At 40.7% G+C, this 13,494-nt stretch overlaps 1 protein-coding gene across 7 annotated transcripts in view; it reads left to right on the top strand.

Annotated features, from left to right (window-relative positions):
• The window catches only part of MTUS2 (microtubule associated scaffold protein 2), a 283,058-nt gene that overhangs the window by 202,787 nt on the left and 66,777 nt on the right, over positions 1 to 13,494 (top strand). For all 7 annotated transcript variants that reach the window (XM_050331271.1, XM_050331272.1, XM_050331269.1 and 4 more), the window contains one exon: positions 9,775 to 9,936. In XM_050331271.1, coding sequence (XP_050187228.1) covers positions 9,775 to 9,936 — 162 coding nt within the window. The remainder of the gene's footprint in view (positions 1 to 9,774; positions 9,937 to 13,494) is intronic.

A 13,494-nucleotide genomic window follows, 5' to 3' on the forward strand; every position in this document is an offset into this window, starting at 1 on the left:
GTCAGATTTTTATTTTGCTATAGATTTTTTTTTTCTGTATGACATCTAAAATAGCCACAAAACACAGATCTAGACAGCAGTCAGTCCAGAGCAGCACTGTACATGTTGTGCATTACTTACACAGGAGTTTGTGAAAGTAAAGTGGGAAAAGCAGGTTCTCAAGTGCATTTTCTCTTGAACAACCTGTTGTCCAAGAGGATGAACACGATCTGAGCACAGCAAATAGCTGCTTTGAACAGCTTAGAAGACTCTCTGCCTGCCTCCAAAACACATCTTTGGTGCCTATCACCACCTTTCTCCTCCAGCCAAAGCACTGTTCAGCATTCATTACAGGCTCTACTCAGGTGCTTGCATCCTTCATACTCTGAAATGGAGGCATCTGTGGGTTTGAAACTCCTTCAGGGCTGAGATGGTGATTAAGAATCAGTAGTGTGAGTTAGATTTGAATGTGAAATGAAATAAGGTTCAAGTTTCTAAGCAGCTTCAGGAATCTGTACCTGATATAAAGGGCAATTAACTAGTGACTAACTGGGAACTTCCTAAGGCTCTTCCATTCCTTGAGGTTTCAGTATGACACCTCCCCTCATTAACCCATACTGCATGTTCTGGAGCCATTGTTATGCCAAGGAAGGAGTGAGACACATTTACTAGATCTTTGATCTAGCACAATTCCATGTATGCTGGAGCATACAACAGCATGTTGTTGTGGTTTGGCAGAGAAGGAGCAGGACTGAATGCTACCAGACCTTAAGCACAGATAATTGTTAGGGCATTAGTTAACCTCTCCTAGTCTGGTGAGCTGTGGCAACCAGTGTGGATTGCTAAAGCTGATGGAAATTCATTACCACAATTGGAATGTCATAACATATACCTTTAAGTGTAAAAATATGGCATTCCAAGCCAGCATTCAAGCAAATTAAAAGCAACAAGGGAAGAGGCATTTACTGATGATAAAATGCTGTAAAGTGTCAACAGATGTCATTCCTTATAATAAGGCATGTGGCTCTAATTTGGCACTTCTTGCCATCGGGAGGAACCTCTTGCAGAGCAGATGTCAATTCTAATCCTATCTTTCACGGGTGCCTGTTGCCCTGTATGCCAGTTCAGAAGCAGGCTCAGTGCCATTAGAGCAGATGGTCATGAGCACAAGTCATGTTACAAAGCTGGTGCTTCAAGAAGTGTGGGTGCTGGGACTGAAGGACTACCCAGGAATATCAAAACCTTCCTACCCAGGAAAATTCCCCCCTAGGTATGTTGATACATGTCATTAATGCTTTAGTGGTAGTAGTAAAAATGATGTTATCCATATCTTCTTTCTGGTTATTTTAACTTTTGGCCAACCTCTTGTAATCCCAGGGGTCATTCTGACAGCTGAGGGCATTGGGTCGTATATTTGTCTTTGGTAAAAATGCCATCAATACTCAGTGTTACTTTGAGAGCATTACAGTGCCTGGGAATTATTGTGGTGTGGAAGAGTACCCTGCTAGGCAACAAGGGGGAGAAGTGGCCCTTGGACCTGTATTCATTCGTCTCCTATGTAAGGCAGTGCATGACCATGCCAGACAAATACCTGAAGTAAATCTGCTCCTGTTTTGCTTCTTTGTTTAGTATAGAGAGTAGTATTTTGCCTAAAACACTCATCGTAAATCTGACTTTTCTTGCATTGAAGGCAACATCTCAGTTGCCCTCACTGGGAATCAAATACAGTTTTTCTTACAAATTCAACCTTCAGTAACAGTTCCTTTCAGTAAATTTACTGAACACAGGATTTAAAAAAATCTGTTGCTTGGATATAGCTACTCGTTTTCTCTCCCAAAATGAACTTGCTGAGGGGAGTTTAAATGTTTAACTGATATGTAATATGTTCTTCTTAACTTGTGTCAGCAAGTAGAGCTTCCAAAACACTATGAGGACTTGCTTGCCTTCAAGTGTACCTCAGGTTTTAAAAACTAGCCCTTGCTACAACTAAGTGATAGACTTCGGTAATTACACAGTAAGATCAGGTTATTCTGATCTGATCTGTTAGAAATGTTGATTCATATGTCAAGGAGAAACTTACAGCAGGCATGTTTCTCTCTTCTAAATTAGAGAAGCAAGTATTTCTCCAGTATAGCGTCCTACTACCTCAGCTCCTCAGAGTACTACGAGACACTTCAGTGGAGTATTCATGACATGAGATGTTTCTTGTCACTGTGATCAGAGTCATACACTGAATGAAGAAAGCTTTTAGGGAAGATGTGGTCATGAATGACCTTTGATGATTCAGCTCCAACTAGTGCCAGGAGATTGCCTTTCGGAAGGTGGATACACAGTGATGTCTGAGGCCCATTTTAAAATGTCTGTGCAATCCAGGTACCTTTGGAAAAGTTTCAACAACCTTATGTTATCCTTTCTGACAAATATTACAAATGATCAGCAAAATACTATGCTGTCTTCACTCTGTGCCCTAAGGGACTTTAATTAGCCAGCTATGCAAAAGCGCTCAGATAGCCAAGCAGCTGTACAATCCACCAGTGGTAGGCAAAGCTACCACCAGCATATGGTGCAATTTTATTACATAATAAAATGCTCATCTTTCCTGATAAAGATGTAACATTTCACCAGAAACCCAAATAAAACAGGTTATGTGATTCAAAAGTCTGGCATAGTCAGCAAGTTGTCTGCAACTCCCACTAACACATAGAGAAATTTTACTTTGTGGTGAAATTGTCACCTTGCACAATGAGGCTTGTAACAATTCAGTAAGGAGCAGCATGTAACTCCACTCAGGTAAGAAATGCATTTAGCCAGATCCAAAAATGTATATTTTAGTTGGTGATATGGAATAAATTAGTATTGATACAAGCAGGATTATCAGCAGAAGGCTGCGTTTCTATTATGTCATATATGAAAGACACTGAAGATGGTGTCTGTGCCACAAAAATTAAATGAGATTTCAAAAACTCAATGTCATCAAAAACAGTCAAACATATAGGAAGGAGCTTTAATTCCACTTCACAGAGACAAAACATCTCCACTTCTCTTAAACCCACTCCACTGTAGGTCAGGCTAGACTGAATGACCTCCTTTGCAAGTGGTTGGGAGCATACATGGCCCAGCTCAGTGGATGCCTCTTGGCTGCAAGTCCAGCTGTGCTGGTGAGCAAGGGAGAGCCTGGAAGCCAGGCTAAGCCCAGTCTCCTGGTCCCTCACCCAGTTCTTCACAGTGTGCCTGCAGTTTGGGCTGCTCTAATCCTCTCAAGAGAAGATGTTATGATTAGACTGGGTGGTGGCAGGGTGAGCCAGTCTACACCACTTGGCCAGCTTTTATTTACCAGCACAGATACAACCTGATGAAGCCTCAAATAAAAGCCATATCTGCAAGGGCATCCCGCTGTGGCTAGGGTTACCAGTGCTGCCCTGGCAGCACAACTGCCACCTGAGTTAGGAAAGCACAGCCTGAAGAAGTGATGCTTCCCTCTGTCCTGACAGAAATACCACCTCTGTGTTTTGCTTGCCTGGATCAGCTGCAAGGGCAGGATACAACCTCTGACTGCAGAAGCAGTCATGGACAGCTGGAGGTGAAGGAGGAGGAGCCTGCCAGTGCATTTGCACAGATGTGCTTTTGCAGCTCTTCTGGTGATGGTCAGTTCTGCAGAGTTCCCACCTTCAGGTGCCCAACAGCTTTCTGCATGGCCAGATCCGGGGGCCAAAACCATCTGACAGCAGGTGTCATAGGAGAAAGGTGCTTGCATTTAGGATTGGAGGTCATGGGGAGAAGGATGGATATGCAGCAATCTCTTACAAATGTAAGTGATAGTGTACAAAAGCCATTACTGATCACCCAGCTGTCATTAATCATCAGTGATGGCCTCAACTTCCCTCCCTAGCAACAAAGGGGCTGTCTCAGAGGTAGTCACGGGCAGTGCAGAGACCCAAAGCTATCTAAAACCCTGAGAGTTGGCTCCTGTGCTGACAGGCACTGCAGATTTGGCTCTTTATTTTGGGGGAAGTTATAAACCCATAAATTCAAATTTCAGGTTTCATTTTTGAATGTTTAGACTTCTGAAAAATCAGCTTGTATAAAGGCATGTGGTCAGGCACAGACCTCCTCTAAATAAATATGTTACAGGGGATTATTCCTCAAACACATTTCGTCTGACCCAAAAAAATGCAATTGGAAAAAATTCTTTGAGCTAAGTAAGTTAGGCACAAGTATTGTGTGGACATCAGTCCTCAAGCCTCTTCTTGTTCTGGATTGAAAAGAAATCTGTCATCAGCTGGTCCCTGATCTCTTTCACATTTGGCCTATTGTATCAAGAAATACCAGACACTGGCTCTCTGCAAAGAAAAAAAATCTGATTAGCCAGCTAGTAATCTTATGTTCTATCATAACATCTTAATAGCATGGTAAGCCCTCAGGACTAATGATCACACTGTACCACTTGGTCAATAGCTTTGTTTCTGCTTGAGTTACAGAGCTGTATGTTCAAATGTGTTTCTTGAAAACTACACTCTGAAGTGTTATATTGAAATAGGCCGTGTTGAACTTCAAAGCAGTAACCCCTAAAACAGTGAAATAAAAATCTCAGTTGACAGCTTGCATATCTTGAAATCATTCTATAAAAATTACTTACCATTTTATAAATAATAATCAGAAATAAAGAATGGACATTACCTGAAAGATGGGCAAATGTTCCAACTTAGTGAAAAGTGTGTCTTTCTGGTTTTGTTTTTAAACATCGCCTTATTATTCACAGTGGTTTAGGTATTTTCCTTATCAGATCATTCCCCATGGCAGTGATTTTAAATTTCACTTTGTCCTTGTACTTGTGCTTGAAAACTGGGGCACAAAAGTGCAGCCTAGTAAAACCCAGGGGAATAATATATCCCAGTGTTTTGCAGGTGGAAAAAAAAGTCCACATTCATTATCAGGTTTTCCTGCTCACTTCTCTGTCTCTGCTTTTTCCTTGCTGTGTGAGTTTGGAAAGTGGCTCAACTCCTTTTGTAAAGCTTCTTGACTTCTGTGACTGGAAAATTCTTTAGAAATGCTAAGTGGGATCACTGATGCAACAGCTTCATGCAATACCTTCATTGTCATTAACTTGGCATCAAGAAGTGTCCAAGGATCTTTTACATGGAAAGGCCTTCCCATAACCCTAGGTAAGTGTTTGTCCTTCAGTGAACATACACAATGCCAGGATGTTCCCAGGGTGTTGGGTATGATTACAGCTGTGTGTGATTACAGCTACTGCCAGCACAGTGAATGCTTGACCTGCTGTGCAGAGCTGGAGACTCACTCTGTGTCAATAGGCTTCACATAACAGCCCACAAGACAGGGAACTGTGGAAGTTATAATACTCTTCTGTGGTTTGTCAGCAAAACAGAGACCCCTAGGTGTTGTCAAACAAGCTACTTTTCTAGAAAGGATCTAGTTCTCCAACAAAAGGAGACTTTATTGCCCTTGATTGCAGACAGGAAAATCTGTAGCTGTTCAGCTCCAGAATACAGCTCTTTCTATTGCTGTCTCCTCTCAGATCTGCCACACAACATGGCCTAATTAATTTCTCATCGAATGCAGAATTCTTCCCACCAATGTTCCTGCTGGGAATTATTTGTAAATGGTTTCAGAAAGGTATCGCATACAAGAGACACCAACTCCTAGTGACATATACAAGAGAGCCTTCCTTTTCTGAGGGTGAGGAACCCCTGATGCAAGCTGTGGCAGGGCAGGGCCAGAAGGTGAAGAGAGCAGTGGCAGATATGCAGAGAGGGTGATTCAAAGCCATCTGGGAGCCAGTGGAATTTTGGTCATGGTTTTCTTTGAACACACAGCCTACAATGAGTTCCCAGCCCTGAATTCTGCATGTCTACTGGCATAAGAGTGTAGGGGAAGAGTGCCTGCAGCTGGGACTCTACAAAGTAACTGCAACTCTTCAAACAACTATTCTTCTGTTCTGTATTTTTTTTCACAAGCAGAAGAGTAGGATTCCTTGGGGCTCATAGTGAGGAGATGATAAAAGTGAGGCTGAAGGCCTTTAGCTCCAGCAGATCGTTGATAGTCTATTAAACACTCTGCTGCAAAGTCAGCAGTGCTGCTTCTTATAGAGCACAGAGTCTGCAAAAATACAGGGACTTTTTATGTAGAAGCCCCCAGATGATTTGCCAGGTGCTTCAAAGGCAAGCAAGGAGTCTCCCCTGGTTTAGATAGAATGCCAGAGTAGAGGAGTAGGAGGGAAGAGGCACTATACAACCAAGGATGTGATCATCTCTTCACCCACCGCACATCCGGTGTTTCTGTACAGACTTTTACTGAAAAGTAAGAGCTGGGGTTATGGGAGGGCAAATGCTACTGACTCACGTGCTGTGGGTAATAGTGGAAGGCATTATCCCCTGACAGACTGACAAATACCATCCGATGAATAATCGTTCTGATTTTCCTGCAAGTTTAGTCGTTTAAGTGAAGGAAAAGCTTTATTTTCTTCTTAGATCATGAGGAATATGTATTCTTCTATAACTTTAATTTAAGTTATTCTTTAAATGCGATTTGAAAAGAAATATGTAATCTAGCACCATATGTAGCAAGGTGGAACTTGCCTTCCCCTGCTCCTGGGGAACTAGAAGCTGTCCCAGTGATATCCATGTAATCGGCAAACATTTGGTTTTGTGGCGTATTATGCACGCATATGTTGTTTTATCCCACTGTCTCTTTCCAAACTCCATCCTTGAATGAAGAGCAAAATGAGAGATACTATATTGACCTTATCTCAGCGAATCCTGGCTTGTAGGGATATTGCTGTTGTGGTGAGTTGACCTTGTCTGGCTGCCAGACAACCCACCCTGTCACTGTCTCACTACCTCACCTCCTCTACAGAACAAGAAAGAAAATAAGGTGAATATGTTCATGGGTAAAGACAGGGAGATCACTTAACAACTGCTGTCACAGCAAAACAGACTTGACTTGGAAAATTATTTAGTATATTTCCAATTGAAATAGAATTGAATTGTGAGGGGGGGAAAAAAAAAAAAGACAAAAAAAACCCCAAACCCTAAAATAGGTTTCCCACACCCCTTTTTCCCAGTCTTGGCTTTACTTCTTCCTTCTCTACTTCCCCTATCCCACATTCCCATCAAACAATGCAATGAGAGGAGAATGGGGGTTGCAGTCAGTCCACAAAAGTTCCTCTCTGCCATTTCTTCCATCTCACACTTCTCCCTGCTCCTGCATGGGTCTTTACCCAGGGCTTCAGTCCTTCAGGATAAACCTGCTCCAGTGTGGTTCTCATCTCCTGGGACCACAGCCTCTGCCAGGGACTTGCTTCCATGAGGGCTCTCCATAGATGTAGCTTCCTTTGGGCCACGTCCACCTGTGCCAGTGTGGGGTCCTTCATGGACCGCTGTGTGGATATCTACTCCACTGTGGTCCACTCCAGCAGCATTTTACTCTTTCTTAAGCACATTCTCCCAGCAGTGTCTCCTTTCTGTCTGACAGGCCAGGCTCTGCCCTGTCATGGGTCTATTACTGGAAGCATCCATGCCTGATCCAGGACAGCCCAGTCTCCCCTGATGCAGGCTGCCCCTGTGGCCTCAAGACACCCAGTACAGCGATGCAGCTTGTCTCCCTGAGTCCATTTCTTAATAAAAGATCAAAAACTGTATCACTTTTTTTCATTGCTTTTTTTTTCCCCAGAGGTGTGTGTCCAGCCACAGCACAAAGTGTGTGGCCTGCTCTCTCCAGGCACTGGCACTTCTGATCCAGCCATGCGATGAGGCCGTGTTTGTCAGCTTTCTCACCCACTCATTTATGTAATCAGCAGACCTCTTACACTGTGTTTTAGACAGAAAAGTGTTTGTAGCTGGCAGCACTTTAGCGCCTTTTTTATTTTATTTTTTTTTTTAAGTGAAAGGTTATGTAACTCACCTGGGCATGGTTCTTCAATGCAGGAATCGCTTCCATTCAGTCCATATAATACATTTCACAATTGAGAATAAAGAGCTTAAGTTAAAGAGGACTTGAACAGCATTGCTCTGCAAATAAAAAGAATAATTTCCTCTTTAAGGTTAGTGCTCCTGCAGCTGAAACTTTTAAACAAATCACTGAAGAAAGAAAAAAATTTTATATGAGTGGTGCTACCCAAAGTGACTGGGTGAGCACATACATGAGACCACTTCAGGAATAACTTCAGGAGTGTGATGCAAACAGCCTGAGGTAGCCACACATGCTGCAGCACCCTCCTGACACCTGGTAGAAGAGATGTCCTCGTGCACAGCTGCAGAGGAGATTGAGGCTGGGCCAGATTTTCTGCTGATGTGACTTTACTGAAGTCAGCAGTGTTTTGTCAGCGGATAATTCAGCACATAATCTTAAAAGTTTGTTACACGGGTTAAAAATCCATATAGTTTGGATATAAAACAATGATCCGATGTGCTGAGGGGTTGTTATGTGCACAACAGTGAGAAGGTGACAAATGCTTCAGGTCTTTCTGTTCCTGTGTAGAGTACACTACACTGTTTTGTTTGAATTTTTAATGTAGCTTGACAAAGGTCAAATATATTTGTAGAAGTCCATTTATACTTCAGATACAGATTTTAAATTAAGACTTATATGCAATAGCCTTAAAGACACAGCAAAACTTACAGCTGTTTTTCCAGAGCCAAAAGGTATATTCTTTCTTATCAGAAAAGGGGAGTTTCTTTTCCAACCTGAATTTTTTTTTCTAGTAAATTTTCAGTAAGAAAGTCAAAAATGGAATCTCTCCCATACTTGCACACATTCAAGAAGCCTATGTCTTAAAAATACTGGAAACTTGGACTTGCCAGTTATTAAAATCATACTATCATTTTCCTGCAGGCAGTACCTAAACAATATTATATTGCATCTTAATAAAACAATTGAAATAAGAATTATACCCTTTTCTAAAAACCTTGTATTTTTTTTTGTCACTATCTTCACTCATTTTTTCAAACAAAATGTTTATCTGCAAATGTTCAAGTCCAGATCTGCTGTAATCTTTTGCTCCTCTTAGACCTTGTAGACAGATAGATAAAGAGGACACTCTAACTTCGCCTTTCTCAAATGTTAAGAAAAGATTGTTTTCCTTATGTCTACAAAGTACCTAGGATGCTGTTATTCCCTAGATTGCAAATCCTAGAGGAAACCAAACCTATTAAAATTTTTGAAAGAGGTCAATATAAGGCGGAGACCTTGGCAATCTAAGATTCGTTATGAGAATATGATTGAGGCAGATGTGAGAGTTAAGGCAGAATTTTTTTGTTTGTTTTTCATCTTACTATTCAAACTTCTGAATGTGATCTGAGGGACTCTTTATGGGAAATCCTACCTGGGTAGAGAATTTGGAGCCTTGCACCACTGAGCACTGCTATTCTCCTTTGTTCTGGCAACCAGTAGCTCCCAAATGTTAGGGTGAATGTGTAGGTTAACTCCTGTAGCAGCTCCAAAGCCATAAGCAACTCCTCCACACAGATATATAGGATTTCCTTAGTTTCTTTTTGAGCCTTGTACCCATATACCTTCAAGGAGCTAGACTAAAAGCAGGTCTTAAGTTCCTATTGGAATCAGACTCCAACAGTTGCCAAGAGTCTAAAGTAAGTTACTGGGAACTCTTTTATTTCTGCCTAAATGTTTATACTGGACAAAGTCAGTGTAACTTAGCTCAAGTGGCGGTGAGAACATGTTATTGTAGATTATAATTGCTGATAGATGTTCAGTCTGTATGCCATAGTTCACATACATTTTTAATGGACTTGTAATTAGTGCACTTTTGGTCTCCTGCAGGTTCCAGCTTTGGAAATGAAGATCAAGCCACCCCTAAGGCATCTGCACCTTCTAAAGATGTTCCCAAGGGGAGCAGCAAGAGCACAACCCAGGCGTCAAGCAGCACAGCGACTCCCCGCAGGAGCTTACTTCCAGCGCCAAAAACTGCCACAGCACCTGCTGGTAAGCGCTGCAAACTTAAAAAACCACCTACGTTAGGTGAAGAAATGCAGAAACCTTATTATGATGCTATTTTACTGCTTACTCTGTTAATTTTCTTGCCATTCTTGGGCAAGCTGCCTATGTGCTGGTTTGAACTCTGTTTACTGTGGTCTCTTTGAAACACAACTGTAATCTCATTTTGTGAGCTGTGTCTGGAGCTGAAGGCATTTACTGTCCCTAACTACACGTGTCAGAGATTTAGTGTATATTTTATTGTATATATTTTTGGAAACATTGCATTACTTTAGAGACCAAAACATTCCATTGAGCAGATAGTTTATTGCTAGGTATGTTTGCAAGGATGAGAATACTCTCTGGCCTCTAGGCTTTAGCAATCTCTGGTATGTTCACTCAGGGAGGCAGAAGGAGGCAAGCAAATAAAGCAAAAAAACCCTAGTCTTGATTCCAAATTGTTTGCTTACCTAAACTCTCCTTCTGATCAATCCAGTTATGTCTCAAATGACCAGTTCCATCCAGTTTAGATTAAATTTAATAGTTTAGACTCCATAATAAATAATTTTGTGTAAGTCACGAGCCCTGTCCAGTCTGGCTCTTATTCAAAAATCTTTCATCTCTATGTAAGTTCCATTGGATTTGATAACACACTGCAAATGGAGCTGGGAAGAAAATATCAGTACAAAATATGACTTTATGAAGACTTTATGAATTACTTTTTCTGGTCACCCAGTTTCGAGTTTGTTGTGGTGGTTTGACCTTGGCTGGACACCAGGTGCTCACCAAACCAGCTCTATCACTCTCCCTCCTCAACAGGACAGGGAGAAATAAGTACAAGAGGAGACTTGTGGGTCAAGATAAGAGCAGAGAGGTAACTCAGCAAATACCATGTCATAAACTTGTCTGTTTTATTCTGGAAGGAAACTAAACATAAAAGTAGTGTTACCTGTCTGTACTATGCAAACGGTCAGACAGAGTTCCTGCAAAGGGACAGCTGGCAACTTTAGAATGTTGTTGTTATATGTGACAGCAGAAACAAAAGAAACTATATTACTCCAATGCATCGATTTAATTTTTTATTAAACCTATCTAGCCAAGGTAGCAGCAGATGTGTCAGGGGCATGTCGTGATTTATTTTATTATTACAACAGTGTAATGATTCCTCACAATGCTAAGGATCTAATGGGAACAAAGGTTAAAATAAATCAAAGCAATGATAAAAACAAGGGTCTTTTAGCAGTCTAATCTTGCCTATATTGCAATAGTATATGAACACTAGGTGTAGATCCCAGTGTGATAGAGAGCCCTATAGAATGTAAAATCTTCTGTTTAAGTATCCTTTGGACAGTTTTGCACATCCTTTAAATGATGAAGCACAAAGCCATCCTTTTAAAATTGAACTCTTCATTAAATTGTTAGGAAGATGCTACAGATCAAGTGAAGCAAGTAGAGAAAGGTCAGTGAAGTGTTTGTATTGCTTTGGGCTTTCTGATCCCAGGCAAACAAAGGCCCTTTACAGTTATGTCAGATACCATAATTTAAATATGGGTGTGGTGAAAAGGCCAGTCTCCAAAACAGTGTCCTGCAGCAGACAGAGGAGGTAAACACTGTAAAAGACCTGCTTGTTTTGCCATTGCAAAGTGGAAGTGATCACTACCACAGGCTACCAGTCTAAACTGGCAAGTCTGGCATCATTGCTGGACATCACAGGGCAGGAGTCTGAGCGAGCAGAGGGAGCAGAGTAAGGGAGCAGAGAAGTAAAATCAGTGTTTCAAAAATGTTTGAAGATACAGTAAAAATTAATAACCACCATCCACACCTTGGGTCACTGACACTGCCATGTCATAAAGAGGATGATTGTCACGCTTGGGGAAGCAACCAGCCTCACTACTGCCACAGTGAGGAAACATTCACTGGTGTTCCAAACTGAAAGATGAAACGTCTTGAAAACAGCAGAATAAATACATTTCTTATATTCTTCCAAACTATTCCATAATGGCAACTGTGTGCATGGACAGTTTGAAGAACAGAAGAACAACCATGACATAGGAAGACAGAATAACAGGAAAGACAAATTACTTTAGATGTTCTTCAATGAATTAATGACACAACAGATTATTTTACATCCAGTGACAATTTTGGATGTCCTTGTGTAGAAGATAGTCTGTTCTCAAAGGGAATGCAGTTACAAGAGATCCAGATGCAAGTTTTGAAGAGGGGTGTAGAGCACAAAAGTGAGCCATATTTTCCCGTTAAAAAAAAAGCAAATCAATAAGTGACCTTAGGAGTGAATTTTTTATTTGAGGAAGAAGTTACCAACCTTAGTCAGTCTAAGTCCAAAGCCCAGACAGTCCCTACTGAAGTCAACCAAATAGTAAAGCCTTTCAAAAGTAGAAAAACTACAGTAATTCATTCTTTATGTTGTGTGTAGTTGGGGAATTATATGATAACAAATCATCTAGTAGCAATATCTATAGGGCTTGAAGTTGCATATGTGTTTGTAAATACAAGCTGCATCTGTCTAACCTCCTGTGCAAGACATTGCAGTTACTAAACTAAAGCTCTTAGAGCACTCCACAGTTATAGCTGAAGAGCACAGGCACTGTGTGTATTTGGTACAGCATACTTTATGAAAGTAAAAAAGAGAGAAAGCATTTCACAAAGAGGATGGCAGTAATTTAAATATAAATAATATTTCTGAAAGAGTGATATGTCAGGTAATGTAAAAATTACATCTGTATTTCAGAGGCGTACATCACTATGTATGTGTGAATAGTAAATTAATTCACAAAGGAAAGCATCTACCTATATTAGTGAGTCAAAAATAACCAATGAAAATTGCATGAAAGCTTTCATGTATTAGATGCTACCTGAGAAGACCACCTGACCTCTAAACTTCCATTAAAAAAAAAAAAATTGAAATAACTGCTCAAGGGAGATTATACTCCTGATATTTCATTAAAAGTGCTTGTGAAATAAATTGGACTACAGGGAATAAAAACATTTAATTAATGAAAATGGACTCCTATAGCTACTGCTGTGCTTCAGATGATAAAAAAGATTTCTGGCATAGGAGAATGGCAGTGGAAGATCGTTGTCATGCACATTGTTTTGCAGGTGTGAACTGATGGCCTTTTGACTGGCCTATGAAATGAGTGCACTTAATTAGGTTTCAGTGTGTTGCACAGCCCTTTTTATAAGTATATATCTGTCAATGCATAGAAAGTGGGAAAAAAACCCACTTGGCTAGAAGATGAGAGGTCTTTTAATTTCACTTAAATATAGTAAATACTTTGAGAAGTACAGTGATAACCTAACTAATACTTACCATTTCTATTACTGCTTCATATTTTGTTTAATGATAGGTGAAAGCAGCTTCCTCTTTTTACAGATGTTGATAAAAATATATAATATTTGAAGCACATACATATGAATTTTCTGTTTTGAATTTCTCTTGAAGTGTGGGAATATCTGCAGAAGGCAATGTTCAGAGGCAGCAGATTAACAGCCTCCTTCCCTCATAGGGGATTTCTTTTACAGCTCACTTAGATTAATGATCACCAC

This window comes from Myiozetetes cayanensis, unplaced genomic scaffold (assembly GCF_022539395.1).
Source record: "Myiozetetes cayanensis isolate MyiCay16 unplaced genomic scaffold, myiCay2020 scf5-8, whole genome shotgun sequence".
Taxonomy (NCBI): domain Eukaryota; kingdom Metazoa; phylum Chordata; class Aves; order Passeriformes; family Tyrannidae; genus Myiozetetes; species Myiozetetes cayanensis.